Source organism: Salvia miltiorrhiza, chromosome 2 (assembly GCF_028751815.1).
Source record: "Salvia miltiorrhiza cultivar Shanhuang (shh) chromosome 2, IMPLAD_Smil_shh, whole genome shotgun sequence".
NCBI classification, from domain to species: domain Eukaryota; kingdom Viridiplantae; phylum Streptophyta; class Magnoliopsida; order Lamiales; family Lamiaceae; genus Salvia; species Salvia miltiorrhiza.
Window position 1 is genome coordinate 70,021,631 of NC_080388.1, and position 18,188 is coordinate 70,039,818.

The 18,188-nt window shown below is 32.0% G+C and overlaps 2 protein-coding genes and 1 long non-coding RNA gene across 5 annotated transcripts; 1 reads left to right on the plus strand and 2 right to left on the minus strand.

Annotated features, from left to right (window-relative positions):
* Positions 1–386: 386 nt before the first annotated feature.
* On the plus strand, positions 387–4,359 carry LOC131008778 (ADP,ATP carrier protein ER-ANT1). 2 transcript variants are annotated; one of them, XM_057935804.1, is made up of 5 exons: positions 418–652; positions 1,351–1,549; positions 1,896–2,185; positions 3,030–3,401; positions 3,575–4,359. In XM_057935804.1, exons 3-5 carry the CDS (start codon positions 1,928–1,930, stop codon positions 3,881–3,883), a joined length of 939 nt encoding a protein of 312 aa, XP_057791787.1. In that variant the 5' UTR covers positions 418–652; positions 1,351–1,549; positions 1,896–1,927; the 3' UTR covers positions 3,884–4,359. The 2 variants fall into 2 exon arrangements, with proteins under 2 accessions (XP_057791786.1, XP_057791787.1); XM_057935803.1 differs by lacking the exon at positions 1,351–1,549 and having other exon boundaries at positions 387–652.
* A 256-nt stretch (positions 4,360–4,615) lies between these two features.
* On the minus strand, positions 4,616–5,873 carry LOC131008779 (uncharacterized). Its single transcript, XM_057935806.1, has 3 exons — positions 5,374–5,873; positions 5,180–5,265; positions 4,616–5,053 (listed from the first exon to the last, which is right to left on the minus strand). The coding sequence occupies exons 1-3, from the start codon at positions 5,660–5,662 to the stop codon at positions 4,769–4,771; spliced, it is 660 nt and encodes a 219-aa protein (XP_057791789.1). The 5' UTR covers positions 5,663–5,873; the 3' UTR covers positions 4,616–4,768.
* A 4,565-nt stretch (positions 5,874–10,438) lies between these two features.
* Positions 10,439–12,540, minus strand: LOC131008780 (uncharacterized). Of its 2 annotated transcripts, none has more exons than XR_009096351.1 (4): positions 12,287–12,540; positions 11,522–11,616; positions 11,338–11,404; positions 10,439–10,748 (listed from the first exon to the last, which is right to left on the minus strand). It is a non-coding gene; the product is annotated as an uncharacterized LOC131008780 (long non-coding RNA). The 2 variants fall into 2 exon arrangements; XR_009096350.1 differs by lacking the exon at positions 12,287–12,540 and adding an exon at positions 11,857–11,903.
* Between the last annotated feature and the right edge of the window lie 5,648 nt (positions 12,541–18,188).

Below are 18,188 nucleotides of genomic sequence, written 5' to 3' on the forward strand. Positions count from 1 at the left end.
AGGAAACTTTATTATTTATAATTTCTTAATTGAACTAAAATAACTTAATTTGTTCGTAGCTTATTGATATTCCTTTTCTCTTTAAAGTGAGAAATCAGAAAACAAATTTCATATGCCAATCCCAACCCCCATCTAAAAAAAACTGGCTTTGCCAAAAGAAGGAATAAAAACCTTTATCTCCGAAAATAAGGTAGTGAATTAGTGAATAAGGAAGTGAATTAGTGATAACTGTAGAATTAGTAAATTACAAATTCTGATTTTTCATAAAAAAAGGAAAAGAAGTGGGATTTTTTTTATTATTATTTTATTTTTGAGACGAGCAGTGAGAATTTTTAAGTGATTAGGCGTCATCGACTCATCGACATTATCCTTTCCCCTTATTTTTTTCATAAATGAATAAATCTCCAACTAAATATAACGAGAAGAGTGGGCCAAATATTGAAATGAGGCGCGAATTCTTAGCAATAAAATTATAGTTTTTTCTTATAGTATTTATTTTCGAGCTAAGAAATTAGAGTTTTTATGGTCCATTTGTTATACCACAGGCGGCAAAAGCACAAGGAATCAAAAGATATTGCAAAAAGGAAAAGCAAAAAATTGAATCTTGAGGGAGCAAGGAAAAGATTCTCCTTCACAGGCCCTTTGGCCCCAAGTAAATCTTACCCGTTTCATTTTGCTTTTGAATTCTTTTTCGTTCCGTGTTCATGTATATGTGCATTTTCTTTCCATTTTGATTTCAAGGTGCTTTTTATGAAATCATGGTAATAATCTTCAAATTGGAATAGGAAATGAAGATTTAATGCATCGGTTTACTGAGAAATATTTGAGGAAAAGGGGAGTAATGATGATGAATTTGTAATCTGCTTGACGATTTTGTGAACGTGAATGAATTGTGTGAAAAGCTTATTTTAGCTTTAGAATTTTGCGGAACCGCCAATTTGATCATTCCTGAGTAGCGAATGAAGAAAGCTTATTTTGTTGGCGCGAGCTTGAGAATTTTTTATTTGCAACCATTTTGATGAAAAATGGGATAGTATAAAGAAGTGATTATGTTATCCATTTGATGTAGTATCCAAATCCAGATTTGTATTTAGCAGTGTTGCTCATCTCCACTTGCACAAGTAATGTCGATGGATAAAAATGCAATTTCAGTCCTTACTAAAGGGCAATGGCATAAAGAAACTCCTAAAAATCTTTCGAAGCGTGTAATTTTAGTACCAATTGCCCTAATTTCGCCGAAAACCTTGAGATTTGGGGCTTTCCAATGCCAATGTTGCGATTCGAAGACTTTCACATGAAGGTTTCACAGAATAATTTTAAAATTGATAGAATTTTTTTATTGGTTTACAGGTTCCTATGTGAAGATTTCAAGGTTTATTTATTTATTTTAGATTTCAATTATGACCCGTCGCCAAAAAGCCTTAAATTTCAAAGTTTACTATTTCCGGCACCCCCTTAGACAGGAGACTAAAATGTTGTCCCACCATGTTATGAGATGAGAAGCATGTTATGTAGAATTGGCAGTTCTACTGTTTAAAGCTGTCTTAAGGTAATCTTTGCTCTCCAACTGAAGTATGAATTTCCTTAGTGTTATTCCTCCTCTTGATTTCTTCATACAGCAAAAGACATCCATTTTCTGTATACTGTATATTGAATACGCTACTACATTTCGTTTCTCCTGCTTTGGGTGCTTGCCACCTTTCAGTTTGGAGTATCTATGCCAATAACTTAAGGAATTTCCTGTCCCCTTTCTTGAAATTGTAGATTTTCTTCACTCTTTGTTTTCATTATCTTGTCTTTTCTGTATATAAATAACTTTCTGTCAACAGTCACGAAACAGACTGAGAAACTTGAAAGGTATACTTGCATAGTTATGATGTGTGCTTGTCACTCAGGGCTGAAACTATAAAGGGGGAGAGGGCCTTCTATGGCAAAAAACTCGGAGAAATTTTCAATAGATTTCATCCTAGGAGGGACTGCGGCTATTACAGCAAAAACTGCTGCTGCACCGATTGAGAGAGTGAAGCTTTTGTTGCAGAACCAAGGAGAGTTAGTGAAGCAAGGGCAGCTTCAAAGACCTTATGGCGGTGTTGGTAATTGCTTCCGGAGGGTCTACAGGGAGCAAGGGGTTTTGTCCTTTTGGAGGGGTAATCAAGCCAATGTTATAAGATATTTCCCCACTCAGGTATGCTTTTACTTCCTCTCTTTTCTTTTCCTTTTTCTTTTTTTTTTTGAACAGAAAGGTCTGCTTTTACTTGATGGCGCTGTTATGTTTCTGTTATTGTAGCTTGTGGAAAGCATCAGTACATTTTTCTTTTAAATAAATTATTAGATTGTCATATTACTAATAGCTTCACTGCATCTAAATATCTTTAATTGTAAGATTTCTATTTGACAAGAACCTAGTGATTTCTTCAATTGACATTAAGCTAGGTGTTCTAAAGTTTTAGTTAATGAATCATTATAGTTATTTTGAATTTCTTGGGGAATCTTTTCATTTGCATTATTCTATTTTTACATTATCTCTCACTTAATATATTTTTTCTCAATTGTGCTCAGATTTTTATGTAATCAATTCACTTTCACTCTTTTGCAACACACTTTAAATTGAGATATGTTTGCAGGCTAGATTGATTTATTATGAAAACCATACAATTTGTTTCTTATACGTCTTGAGATATATGTAGAACATAACAGTGACTCATAGCAGACTGATGTATAATACTTCACACTCTTCATCATACACAGTTGGATGCTCCTATTCCTTCTTTGTGAGAATTATGGATTCCCCCTTCAATTGCCATTAGTTTTTGAAGGCACCTCTGCCATATAATTATGACTGTTCTCGCATTTTTTTTCTTCGACCTCCACTTACTTGAAACATTGATCATTTTCCATTTATCATATGTATATATGCAAATTGTTTGGTTTCAAACTCACCTGTTCTTTTTTTCTTTTTTTTGGTAAGAAGAATTATGTGTTAAAAGTTTGTAGGAAAAAAGTGGTGTCATTCTCCTGATTTTCTACAGGCCTTCAACTTTGCATTTAAAGGCTACTTCAAAAGCTTGTTCGGATGCTCAAAAGAGAAGGATGGATACTTAAAGTGGTTTGCTGGAAATGTTGCTTCTGGGAGTGCTGCAGGAGCTACCACTTCTTTGTTTCTTTATCACCTAGATTATGCAAGGACTCGACTGGCGACAGATGCTAGGGACTGCCGTATCAATGGGAAGCACCAATTTAATGGGCTACTGGATGTTTATCGTAAAACCTTGTCAAGTGATGGAATGGCAGGTCTTTATCGAGGGTTTGGGGTTTCGATATTGGGAATTACTCTTTATCGTGGAATGTATTTTGGGATCTATGACACCATGAAACCTGTAGTTTTGGTTGGACCGTTTCAGGTAAAGATATCACATTCTTACTTTTACTTGAATTTCCCCTGGTAGGATGTGATTGCATTTGATCAAATCTGAATAATTTATTGAGCTGTAAAGTGTAGTTATAGATTCTTTGCTCACTTTGGTCCTTATAATGTAGTTAAAAATAAGTACTAAATATAACCCGAACTTTGCAGGACAATTTTGTTGCTAGCTTCTTCTTGGGTTGGAGTGTGACAACGGTTTCTGGGGTATGTGCCTACCCATTTGACACTCTACGACGGAGAATGATGCTCACGTCCGGACAATCAGTCAAGTATCACAGTGCCAAGCAAGCATTCGTTGAAATTGTTCGGGTTGAAGGTTTTGCAGCACTGTATAGAGGAGTCACAGCGAACATGCTACTTGGTGTCGCTGGTGCTGGAGTACTTGCTGGATATGATAAGCTGTACAGAATTGTATATACACCGCATTATAACCTCAGCTCTCAGAAGGCCTTCAAATGAATCATGTATGAAGATTCTTATAATAATTATTTCTCACAAATGTTACTCAGCTGGTAGGGCATTGTTGTTGAAAACCCATGTAAAGAAAGGTGGAAAAAATGTATACATAAGTATGAAATGGCTCCAAGAACTGAACTCAATTGAAGGAAACGAATATTTGTTGGTAGATACAAAAGTTGGGCGAAATATGTTGGATGCAGCTCTCAGCCGTCCGATTTCTGATTGGAAGCAGGATAATCTCCTTGGTTGTTCCCTCTTACAATTAGTTGGTTTGTTAGCGTGTAGCAATCCCGGGGGCAAGCTTTGTTTTCTCTGTACAGTGATATGATGCAAAAGAATATTGATTGATACAGCCATTCTTTGTTTATCGTTAGTTCTCTTATTCCATTGTGTGGACATTACACTATAGGAAGTTCTTTTAACTGTGACATAAGATATTTACTTTGCAAAGGCATTCTTCCTGTTTTCTATTGCAATTTTTGTGTTTTCACAGTTTGAGATTCCTTACTACAGCAAAGCACAGTGCAGAAACTTTCAGAGTATGATAATGGCACTGTTTTCTGTCTTCTTATTGTTGCACACTTTCATTTCCTCTCCTGCTTTACTTTACTTGAAAGTTTCTCTTTTTTGCAGGACTTCACAGGCTTCCAACATCTATGCTAACATTGATTCACTTGTTACTGCAGTTTCTTGGTTGTCAAGATGGACTTTGAGCTTGATATGAGGTACAAGTATGATAATGTGATCCTATTTAATTACAAATTGTTCATCTTTGGAAATTTTGTGACAGAAAATTCAGTACACTATGAAATGAAATGTTGTTTTTCTGTTTTATACAATTGATTGCATTTGGAATTAAAAGCTCTTTGCTTCCGCGGTACTCGGCTAGGCCAGAAGCCAAAAGTTCTTGTGACGTTTGGTAGTGATCAAATATCCTCCATATTTCCTATTTTTCCTTCTAACTGCGATTGTCATACAATTGGCATTCTGGATGCAATAATCCACGAACCTGCTCCCGTTCCTCTTGCTTGCCCAAATCATCTGTAGTCGCCTTAGAAATGATTGCTTTCGTTGTCCAAGAACCAGTAACGAGACCCTTACTCGTTTTGCTTCTTCAAGAATGGTAGCACCCTTGTCCTTCCCTTCTCGGACTGCCATCTCCACATGCACCTGTTTCATCGCGAACGATATGCCTTAGCATCTGATACAGTTTCGTGTTTTGTGTCGAATGCAGATTTCATCATTAGAATCTGAACAGATTTACTGAAAAATCATTTGGTTTAACTTTCTACTCACCTCAGGTCTTTTGTGCTGACACATATTTTTGCTGGAGTGCAGAAGATCGTATGCAGTTTGATCAATCTCCCCGTTTGTATTCCCATCTGAAACACGGTATACACATTGCTCAGTTAAACGCTGTTTAAGGTACAATATACGAAAACACTGATCACTTGGTTCAATTTGGAGGAAAAAATTACGCAGCGTGGTACCCTTTCTGGCGACGTGCAACAGAACAATCGTGTCGTGGCTTTGGACCGTGTGAGACAGTGCCCACTCGAGCGCCACCCTAGCTTCGGGGCCGGAGTCAACTACGATCATCACCCTGTTCCCGGATTCAGATTCGGGCAGACAGCTGTTGAAGCTGAACTCACTGACCCCATCTGACTTGTCCTGTGCTTTGATGAAACTTGCAGTTTTCTTGTACTGCTGAGAGGGCGAACGGACCCGAACACGGGCACGGATGCGCGTAGCAGCACGACTCATGCAGAAACCAGGCATCTCTTCCTCAACTCGTGTAAGAAGCAACTCTCGTCTATTTCTGTTTCTGCTCAGACTTGTATGTGGAACTGTCTCATTTAGTCTTATATATATTATGTTGACTTAATTAATTATGTGTTTGCAATATTAAACATCATGGTGATCATATTCTTGATTCTGTGTCGTGTGTGTGTGTGTGTGTTTTTCTACGGTGGGGCTGTGCGACGTGCCTACCGTGAAGCAGAAGGACCCATGTTAGACTGGTTGTTGAAATTAATGTCATAGTGAAAATGACATCAAAACTACAACCAAATTGATGTTTAAGTTTTCTAATTCTTGTTTGGGAATATGTGCTGTTTTTCATATACCCTCCACGACCTGTAAAATAAATTGCGAGTGGAGATTGGGTCCCATTATTGTTGTGAGTGAAAGTTTGTGAATTTTACTGTTATAAATGGAAGTGGAAACAATATCATGGACGAACCAAATTGATAAAAATAGAAACAATATTGTTGATGAAGAATGTATATGATTATTTTTTTAGACGAAGAGAGTATTATTTTATAAACATGCTACATGGTTGATGTTTTCCACTACACCTTGATAATTTTGTCTTTTCTTGTAATTTCAATGATAGAAAAGCATAAATTAATCATTTGTTTTTTTGCGTAATATCCTAAAATGTATTTCATAATTCTTTTTTTATAGTTATACTAGTAAATCACATCAGTATTATTTAAAATATATTTCTTTTATAGACACTCTAAATTATTATTAGGATTATCAAATTTACAAATTATATAAAAATGAAAGCATGATTTATTAATTTGTTACCTCTCTTGGAAGTTGAAGGTGATAAGATTAGAAAATATTTAATTTTATTTAATTTTTGTAATTGATAATTCTAGTTATAATTCTCTAAGTATAAAATAAAAAAGAAAAACACATACTAACGTGAATTATATGTTAGCGTTATTTACGATGAATGCTTATAAATGGTGTATGATTTCCTCTTTTTTCTTTTTCTTTGTTTTTAAATGATATGATTGGAGTCAATCGCGGGCTTGACTTGCTTACAAACGTGACCACAACTCTTCTTCAATTATTTTAATGTTTCTTATAAACTGGTTAAAATATGGATAATGTAAACTACGTTTTTAGGAGTTTCCTTTTGTGCTACTACATTTTCCATTATGAAGAACCAAAATGCTGTAAATCTTAAATATTTGTAATCGTTTTTCACTAAATATCGTGTGACATTATCTTAAAAGTTATACGATGCGCTTATTTTATAGTATTTGGATCTCAACATAAAATATGATTAGTTGTATAATTCTATTAGTAATGAGATAGAGTGAGGATCATGTGAAAATGATTTTTTAATTAAGAACTTAAAATTGATGTAGTTCTTTGATTTTATTTATAATCTTAATTATTTTTAGTTCTATAAATAAATAATCAAGGGGTTCATATTTATTTATGGTCATTATAATTTTATTTTAAAAAATTTGAAATTTACAAGAATTATAATTTCATAAACAACATATAAATTACATAAACAAAATCTTTGTGTGTGTGTGTGTGTGTGAGAGAGAGAGATGGATAATTCACCTGCATGCAAGCGGGACCTTAGTCACTTGCATTCAGGTGGGACTATTACTCACACAAAGGTGCACGTAGGTGGGATTGAACTGAAGACTTTTCACAAAAATGAATTTTGAATGATTTAGTTTTGCCACTTAAGCTGGACCTCATTGGCGATACGAGGAATTTGACAATTTGTTTTTTGTCCAACAATATTTATTGCAAATCCGTTATTGTCGTCCTTGTTCAAGGTTGAGTAAGCGATGTATGTGAAATTGCATATATTAATTAGGGGTGTAAACAAACCAAGCCGCTCGCGAACTATTCGGAGCTCTGCTCGAAAAAAGCTCGTTCAAGTTCGTTTAGAGAAGTTCGATAAATAAACAAACCAAACTTGAGCTTAGTAGTATTCGGCTCGTTAGCTCGTGAACATGTTCGTCAAGTGATTCAGCTTGAAAAATATAAATTATTAGTAGATACAACTTATATTTATCCACTAAAATTAATAATAATTGTATTAAATCTCTAATTAATTGTGTTTGTTATAAGAAAATAATTAATATATTTATTGTTTTAAATAAAATAATTTATTTTTAAAATAAAATACTCAATATTTTGAATATAAATATAAATTTAGAAAGTTCGTATAAGCTCGATTAGGCTCGTGAGCCGCTCGTGAGCCTCAAAGTATTCGGTAAGTAAAGTTCGGGATTCGATTCGATACTAAACAAACCAAACTTGAGCACACCACTATTCGGTTCGGCTCGTTTCGATTACACCCCTAATATTAATTATTTAGTATAAGCATTAGTATCCCTCAAAAAAAAAGTATAAGAATTAGTATATGTTGTAGTATATTATGTACCGATGTTGAGCGACCTAATTAATTGTCGGTAGACGTGCATGTATATATAGGCTATAGTCATCGCTCATTTAATAAATAATTTGTCGCAATCTAGTTTTGGCTGTTTGGGTGGGCATGTAATTGTTGACAAAATAAGAGTTGCATGCACATCCTATTTTTAATTTTAGTGGGTTTGGCAACTATTCATTTTATTCTCTTTTAATATTACTAATCTTCAACTTGGGCAGAATGTTTCATATATGTAATGCTTCCAACTATTGTTTCTAGAATCCACCCTTAGATCCTAATTAAATCAACTACGACTTAATACATTGTTACTGAACTATCATTTACAAAATAAAATCTTGAAAGATTTAGTAGAGGAGCTTAGTTCACATGTGCAATACTTTATTTCATCACATAAGTTGATTGATTTGAACGTTTCTCACTCAGATTTATGAAAAGTTCAGATCTGGAATCCAGCCTTAATTTACTATTTTTATCATAATTAATAATACCAAATTACTTGATACTTTTTTGTTTGAAGTAATTTGGTAATTTTGGCACAAATTATTACATCCGTGTCAAAAGTACCACCCCAACCCGTACCCAACCCAATTCGGTCCACAAAATTAAGGACAATAGAGTCTGAAATTGTAAAAAATTACCAAAATTTGTATTTTTAAGATGGAGAACCAAATATTGAGTTTCAATCCCTAATATGATTATATGAGAGCACATTGTCTAAATTTAATGAGTATCAAATAGATCAAATTTGACAATTTAAAAAAAAAATCAAAACATAAAAATGAGAATATAACGGAGAGAAAATTTAATGTCAGAGACTATTCGTTTAAAACTCTATTTTCTTATAGTTGCAAAATTTGAAAGAGAAACAGGATTGAGATGTCTGGTGGAAAAAAGAAGTTAAAGAACATGGTTGAGAAAATAATTTTGGTGTGTTGAAATAATGACCAGGGAGATTTGTAATAATACTAGTCTTTGTTTCATTATTTTTGTCCTAAAATTTATGGATATAAGGATTTAAGAAAATGTGTAAATTGATTTAAAAAAAGTACTAGGATTTGCACCTTTTAATTTTTTTTTATGGAAATGAATCAATAATAATAAAATAGTTCGAAATACTTCATTCGTCCAACTCGAATAGACTCGTTTTTTTTGGGGGACGTTATACTAGAATAGGATCGTTTTCTATTATGATTGAGTAAAAAAAATATATATTTAATTGGTATAGACCACACTACTTTTTTTTTTTTAAAAGTTTTTTACTTTTGTGTCTAAACTAAGTGAGCCTATTATAGTAAGACGAATGAAGTAGTAAGTTGGGCAAAAATATTGACATGAAGTGAGTATAATAATGTAAATGTTGCATCGGCTTTTACACGGATCATTTTATATAATCTTTATTAATTTCATATTGAATTTTATTTAGACAAGAAAACGCTTTAATTTTTCATAAAATAAAGAACTCACCATACAAATAATTTAAAATTATAGTAGTAGGAGTATATTGTTCTTTGAGTAGTGCTATTTAGACAAAATCTGTTCGAACAAAAAAAGGTTAAATACTTAAAAAAAATAATTCTTTAAAAAAATAGCTTTAAATTTAAAAAGAATTTAGCTACTTTTATTATTTTCTCCGCATTGTAGTTTTTTCTAAATTTTTAACAATTTTTTAATCATTATTATTATTTTAGTAGTTTTTATACTTTAAAAATAATAAAATTTTAAAAAGTTATTATGAAATTATAAAAAAAAACTACAATATGGAGAAAATAATGAAACTAACTAAATTATTTTTTATTTTGAACCAAGAATTTTAAATAAATTTAATTTTTAAAGTATTTAGACATATTTTATCCGAACATATTTTGTTCAAATAGTATTATTGTTCTTCTTTAGTATACATAGATAATCCAAAATATATACTCCAATCGTTTCATGAAAAATTCACTGCTAGAAAAATGGACTGTTATTACACTTGAAAATGTCATCAGAAATATATTTTTGTGACACTTTAGCTGTAATGGCACTTGATACAGGTGTCATATTAGTAAATGTAATAATAGGTTAAATGTAACAATAGAACTTCTATTACTACACTTAAAAACGTCATGAAAAATGACGTATTATGTCACTAAAAAGTGTGTCTAAATGTTGTCTAATACTACACTAATTTTCCTGGCCAAAAAATATAATGTTTACATTATAAATATAATTACATTTTAATTTCTAATTAATATATTGTGTAAAAAAATGAATAGAATGTTTAATACTAAAATATTAATATTGTATTGATATTAACATAAAAGTATGAAATTCATATTAAACTACTAATAATCACCCAATAAAAATTAATGAACAATCCATTAAAAAAATACACAAATTGAACATAAAGATATCCAAACTGTCAAATGGCCTTACGCCACATTAATGTAAATTGCTAACATATACCAAACAATATAAAATATTGTGTATCTTCTACTATAACTTCACAAGTATAAAAAGAAGTCTAAGAGTTCACCGCAAGAACTTTGATTTAAATAATCCATGGAAAATGTAGGAGACGTTGATCTAAACATTTTCATGTCTTTATCCACTCCAGATTTTCTCTTCCATTGTATTACCAAGCTTTGCAACGCTCTAAATCCGTCTAGGCTACATGTAAATCAAACCAAAATATATTCAATAAGGAGTCATAATATAGTAACAACATATTTTTTATGTGAAAAATAAAATTGGACATTTTATAGCAAGCATTTTCATCCCAACAACCTAACACTTAACAAGGAAAAAAGGACACATCTCACAGGAAAAGACTTGGGAAATGCAAGTCAATAACAATTTCTACAATAAAACAAATTCAATCTCACCTTTAATAAAGGACTAAGTACTAATTCTATTTCACAACATTATTATAAAAAAGAAGCAACGGGATGTTCAATGGTTCCTACGCATAAAAAGCAAACTGTAATTTCAAAAGTTATATCTTTTCCAACAAAACATTAGAAACAAACCAATGCATAACTATGTCATGAAAATTGAAATAAAATATGACATGAAGTTAATAAATAACAAGGCAAAGAAAATTAGAAACAAACCATGGTATGAAAAGTGAAAGAGCATATTCCAGCACAAAAACCAAATGACTCACAGATGCTATAAGTATCCACACCATTTAATAAATTTGACATACGCCAAGAATGATTATGCAAACAATACAGGTAGTCGATAAAATTTAGAGTACCTGTCATCTAAGTGTAAACCGAGCAATTATCAATATTCAATCGGTGTCAATATTGAGTAAGTGTGACCTACATGAAAAAATAAGTACATGAAGAGAATAAGTTAATACTTATATTTTTATGATTTCGTATGACACTTTGAGCAATAGATGAATCAAAGTGAAAACGATGGACAAATTTTTTTACCACAGAGTATATTTCGCCATGGTGCAGACCTTGTTTAATTGAAGACAACAGAAACGTGAAAGCCTCTGCTGTGGCCAAGAAATTCGCCGGCGAACCTGAAACTAGTAAAATCTCATCAACAAATAGCATACGCAACGATGTAATACTATATAATAATAATGCATAGGTACACATGCAGACAACTATAAACTGTGTGATTTACTTGATGAGTAAATATTTAAATATCATATTATAACTAGAAAATTTCCATCATTGATCTAACTGAACTAGGATAAGCTACATACGCATTAGAATAAAACTAAGTTGATTGCTGCTGGAAGGGTTGGCTTCAATACCTATTGGAGGTGGCGCAGTTGCTGTGTCTCCACCTTCTGGTGGAGGGAAAGTGGAAATGAAAATAGAATTCAGTGCACATATAGATTTTAAAATTAGGGCTAACGTTTTCAGACAACCAATTTCAATTCCAGTTTGTAAATTTTTGAATGAAATGTATGAGGATTCTACTATAACTTAAATGTGGGGAAAATGCAACAAATCTCAAAGTCAAATGACGAATATTATACCAATGATGATGAGAAAATTGAATCATTTATAAAAATAAACAATGAAAAGAAAAGAATTGTGCTCACAAAATAATAGACTAACTAAGAAAATCTAGCTAGCGGATTCTTAAATTGAATGAAAAAAAAATTGTTCAACATTGCCACACACATAATCTTTATACGACTATATATCTATCCTGAAAACGATGGATTAAAATTTTACCAGAAAGTAGCTTTCACTCTGTTGCAGACTCTGTTAATTTGAAGACAATAGAAACTTCAAATCCTCAGCTGTGGCCAAGAAATCCGCCGGTGACCTGAAACCCATGAACTATCATCAACAAAAAAGCATACGGATAATTACTATGTTCTTGTGTGCGTGATTTTAACAAGGAAAAGCGGGTGGCTTCTTGCCCTTCTTTGTTATTCGCTTCTTAAAAATTAGGGATTTTGATTAGGAGGAAAAAGGGGATACGATAATTGTGAAACGATTGTTTAATAATTAGGAGTTTTTAATTTCTTAATTTTTTATAACCGCCAACTCTCTAGTTTTACCGGGAAAGATAAAGATTTCAGCTATTATTTCCCTCACTATACTAGCAATTAAAAAAAAAAACTAACAAATTAAGAGCACTCCCAGCAGATCACCTAAATGCATCACTAACTCTAAATTTAGGCTAAAACAATTGAAAATGAGATAAAAAATGCATCCAGCAGATCCCCTAAATTGGATGGGGCCCACAAAAAAATTTACACCTACCTAAATTCAATCTTAAATTTACACCCACCCTAAATTTATTTTAAACTTATAATTAGTAGGGCCCACACATAATTATTATTTTTATGTAGAAAATAGGAGATCTGGTGTATGCATTTATAAAATCAAGATCCTAAAATTAAATAGGGAAGCTTTAGGGAGGAATATAGGAGTATAATTTTGAGATTTCTGCTGGGAGTGCTCTAAACTCTTTTCCTTTTGCGGTGGTGTGTAACTTTGTTACCATTATCATTTTTTTACTTTAATTAATGTTTTTTTAGATAGATAAATTAATATTATTAAATCATTTTTTTCAGATTATTTAGTCTGAATTGATTACTCGTAGTTAATTTTTTTAAGTAAATAAAATTGAAGTTGATTGGTGGTATTCTAAATAATTAAATATCGTTCAATAAGTTTAAAAGCCAACTTTTAAATTAAAAAAAAATTCTTCATATATATTTTTTTACATACACGTATAGCACCTTACATTTAGTACTGTCAGTAAATGAGTCTTATTATGACATTTATTTCGAGATGTAGTATTAGTTTTTTATATAAATGTAGTAAGAGATTAGTGTATTGATTGAGTACCTATAATGACAGCTTTTATCAAGTGTCATAAATTTAGTGTAGTAATAGACCATTTTTCTAGTAGTCTGTATTTTATTTTGGGCCGTCCCATTATAAGTAGCTTATTTTCATAAGTAGAAAATTTTAATTCTTAAAAAAATTGTAGATTCTACTACTTTGAGTCAATTTATAATTTTTTCTTAATTTTCGTGCTAAAAGGTTTTAAGTCATTTTTAGTGTACAATTAATCTTTGCAGCCATATTATGACCACCCACATACTAGAATAATAAGAAAAATCTTAATTTATTTAATTTATTTTTAAAATAAAAATAAGATTTAGTTATTTTATTGTATTCTCTAAATTGTACTCCCTTCGTCCCGTTAATAATGGCACGTTTTCCTTTTTGGGTTGTCCCGCTATTGATGGCACGTTTCCTATTTTGGAAAAAATAAGGGAGTGATTAATGTTAATTAAAACCTAATTAAAAGCCTAATTAAAACATCTTTAAAACCTAACCCCCCTCTCTCTCTCTCTCTCCCGATTACTCTTTCTTTCTCACCCTCGCCGCCTCACCCTCCTCCACGGCGTCGGCGCGGCGACTCCGGTCCACCCACCCTCCTCCGCTGCCTCCACCCTGTCTCAGGTAACCCCATTCTTTCTCTATCTTTCGAGATCTATTTCTCCCTGCCCTCTCTCTGCTCTCCCTCTCGATCTCCATTTATCTCTTATTTGCACGGCCGCTGCGAGCCGCGGCGGCGCATGCAGCACCGGCCGCCGCCGCTGCCTCTGCTCCCTCTTTCTTCCTCGCTCACTCCGCCTCCATGTCCGTCTCAGATCTGTCTCTCACTTTATCTTACTCTATCTTACACAGTGCCGTCGGAGTGCGCGACGGCGGAGTGCGCTGCCCACACCGACTTCACCACCTCCTAGCGCTCGTAGCAGTGGCGACGACGGAGTGCTCCACAAACTCCAGCGACTTCACAGACTTCACACCCCTCTCTGTAAAAGAACCGAGCCCTAGATTCCCAATTTTTCCACTCGATTTCAGGTGACGATAACCGCGCCCTGCCCTTTCACTCCCTCATCATGTCGGATGGATAACAGCTAGTGAATATGGATCTTGAATTTCGATTTTTAATTTTGGAATTTGTTGATTTTTTATTATAGAAATTGTTGGAATTTTTAGTTTTGAGTAATTTGAATTTTTCAGATTATGTTGCTGTGATCTTGTTGCAGAAGAAAGAAAAGTCGAAAATGTTGCCAAATGTTTCAGATTTTTTGAAATTTTTGGTTGTGATCTTGTTGCAATCTTTGCTGCGATCTTCTTAATTTTTGGCTGTGATCTTGATTTTTGGCTGTGATCTTGCTGCGATCTTCTTAATTTTTTATTCTACGATTCTCTAATTTTTGCTCAGTCATTGAATGTGAATCTGAAGCTATTCAGATTATTGAATTAAAATTGGACATATAAAGTCTTGATAAAATAGAAACAATTAATAATCCCTTAATCACAAACACCACACTCCTTATTCACTTAACTTACTTCTCCTTAATCTCCGTGCCGAAAAGAAACGTGCCATTATTAGCGGGACGGAGGGAGTACTTACCATTTTATTTTATTTTTTGTATTTTAATTTTTAATTTATTTTTTAATAAAAATAAAAAAGTTATCAAAAAATTAGAAAAAATAACTACAATGTAGAGAATATAATAAAATACCTAAATCTTATTTTTATTTTAAAAATAAATTAAATTATTTTTTATTTAGATAAATTGTGGGTGGCGACGGTATGGCTGAAAAGCAGGTAAATTGCATCTTACACCTAGGTGCAAGTGCACCTAGGTGCTGGATGCAAGACACCTAAGCATTTAGCATTTAACTTAGTAAATTTTAAAATGCAAAAGCTATGTGTCTTGCATCCAACACCTAGGTGCACTAGGTGCAAGATGCAATTAACCATGGAAAGCATCACTCTTTATTGTTAGGAGAGAGAGTGGGAGTAATTAAATGTTGATTGAAGGAGAATAAATAGAATAAAACGTACGGAATAACTTAGTTCCTCGATTGGATGAAGGGAAGGGCGCACAATCCCACACACTATCATTCGCTATTCCTCTGCCACGATTGACCACAAACTTCCATATTTTATTTTACAATACAAAAATGAAATTAAAAATATATTCCGCCTCTAGCTAACAGAAACGAAAATTTTAAAATATAATAAAACCTCTATTAAATCATACTCCCTCCGTCCCCAAAATGAGTTCCTCTTTGGGGACGATACGGGTTTTAAAAAAAATGGTAAAATGTATTGATAGTGGAGAAAAATATGTTATAATTAGTATTGGGAGTGGTAAAAAAGTGAAAAAGTGTTATAATTAGTATTGGGAGTGGTGAAAAAGTGAAAAGTAAGAATAAATAAAGTATTATTAGTGATGTAGTAGTTGTCAAAAAATGAAAAGAGGAATTTATTTGGGGGACGTCGCGAAAAGGAAAAAGAGAAACTTATTTCAGGGACGGAGGGAGTAGTATTTTTGAGTATGTTCAAATACATATTATGCTTAAACAGAAATTTAAGGTGATCCTTTTCTAATTTTAAACTGCAAGGAAAGTACAAAAGAAAGATAGATGAAGAGAATAAAAACTATTCAAAGAATTGAATAAACAAATAAAAAGGACTTCACTACAACCACCAAATGGACTTGCATGGATGTCTTCCTTAATCATGTAGATAAACGTCACAAAAGATTTCATGTGAATAAGTTTATAAAAAAAAGGTTAAGTTATTTATTATCACATTTAATTCTAGACAAGTATTTTAAATCAATTGTAATGAGACACACACACACATGTATATATATTATTCGTAAATGGAGGTGTATTTTCTTAAAGGGGGACCTGAAAAAAATATGAATTATAACAATATAGAGTTTATTCCTATTCATATAATTGGTTCCAAGTTGTGACCATGAATTTTTATTTCTAAATATAATTTATTCCTGAATAAAATATTTATTTATAGAGGTTTTATTGTATTACTAATTTTAAAAGGAAACACACAATAATAAGTAACTCTAATCTCTAAAAATACTTTACTTTTTAAACAGGGAAAAATACTACATTTTAATACCTAATTTATTGACTTTTTCACAATTAAGTTACACTAAAAATAACAATTAATACTAAAACTAGTAGTAAATTTTAACAATTACGTCAAGAGGCTCAATTTTCAAGAATGAATATTCCACTTAATATATACAAGTTCAGACAACTTCTCCAGACATTATGTAATATAAATATGCAATTAATGGATGATAAAATTTTCAAATTTATTGATAATTTCATCCTATAATACGACTGATTCGAATATGAAATTCGTTTAACTGACCAAGAGATCATGTGATGGGACACTCACCTATAAAACTTTTATTTCTCTTAATTCGAGGGAATTCCTACATGGCTCATTAGATAATCGTGATTTTTTTTTGTTATTTTATTTGTTCACAATAAGTATAATCTTTCTGTTTTCGAATATTATACTATAACTTTATACTTTAGTTTTATTTACACACAATATTTATAAAATTCACATTTCATAAAGTATTTATTGATTACTTAACAAATCAATTTTAATAGTATTTTTTCTCTACTATGCCCCTCACATTTATGCCATACTTATCTTGGACGGAGGAAGTACATGTCTTCAACGTCTCTGTCTCTCTCCAATAAATTAATTGATAATTAATTATTTTAAATTTTTATAGTAGTCATGTATTTTCACATTAGGTATGTCGTGTTACTTTGACTATTTGATGCCTTAATTTGAGTATCGTAACATTACTTACAAAATATAGAAACATTTTGTACAAATTTATCAAAATTTAAAATAACAATTTCATTTTTAAAAAGAATATTCAAACATGGTGGCAGTATATGATGTTATCTCAAAAAATTATAGCATATGTTTTCTTTAGAAAAAGATACTTGCCATTTAGCAAGAGAAACTTTGTTCTGTCACAATGCAATATACATCATACTACGTCACGCCAAAAATGTTGCTGTAAATGCATTTGAATTATTATTATTGCAGATGAGATTACCACCACATTAATCGTCTAGCATTTGAATATCAATGTGAGAACTAAAAGAAACTTTTGTACCAATTTAGAACTTGAATTATTTGAAAATATGAATAGAACAATATTCGAAACACACTGGTTAATTATTCTAAATCATAGAGGCCCACATTCAGAAATTTGTGACATTAAAAAAAGTAAGTAGGCCTTCAAGTACTGACAGCTTCAAATCAATCCAATCTTTCCAGTTGATAATTTGATACAATTTTCCAGATTCCCAATTAATACATGAACAAGAGAATAAAGTTAAATATTTTTTTGATAAACACATTCTACTAATTTTATTTTGAGTTTAAGATTTAAAACAACTCGCTTCATAATAAGAATATAGTACGATCTATTTTTCTAACTACAGCCTGTTAAAGGTACTATTTAACTCTAATACTAATATATAGGGCTATTAGCCTGTAAATACATAAACTTTTCACACTTTCTGAAATTAAACATGACTTTTATTTTTTGCCCACAAATACATGAATTTAGCACTTTTTCTGATTTTTGACACCGACAAGAAAAAACTCTAATTTATTGTTGACGTGAAGGCCATATTACCAAGTCATTCATTCTCCAATCAAAATAATGAATACAACTACTTTATTCAAGTGCATCTTCCGTAGTCTACGTCATGTATTATGGCCTCCACGTCAACCGTAAAT

Coding starts and splice junctions, on each gene's coding strand:
- LOC131008779 (XM_057935806.1), bottom strand. CDS start 5,662: ATGCCTGGTTTCTGCATGAGTCGTGCTGCTACGCGCATCCGTGCCCGT. Junction 5,266..5,373: donor GTTGCACGTCGCCAGAAAGG/GTACCACGCTGC, acceptor ACCGTGTTTCAG/ATGGGAATACAAACGGGGAG. Junction 5,054..5,179: donor GTCAGCACAAAAGACCTGAG/GTGAGTAGAAAG, acceptor GCGATGAAACAG/GTGCATGTGGAGATGGCAGT.
- LOC131008778 (XM_057935803.1), top strand. CDS start 1,928: ATGGCAAAAAACTCGGAGAAATTTTCAATAGATTTCATCCTAGGAGGG. Junction 2,186..3,029: donor TAAGATATTTCCCCACTCAG/GTATGCTTTTAC, acceptor GATTTTCTACAG/GCCTTCAACTTTGCATTTAA. Junction 3,402..3,574: donor TTTTGGTTGGACCGTTTCAG/GTAAAGATATCA, acceptor CGAACTTTGCAG/GACAATTTTGTTGCTAGCTT.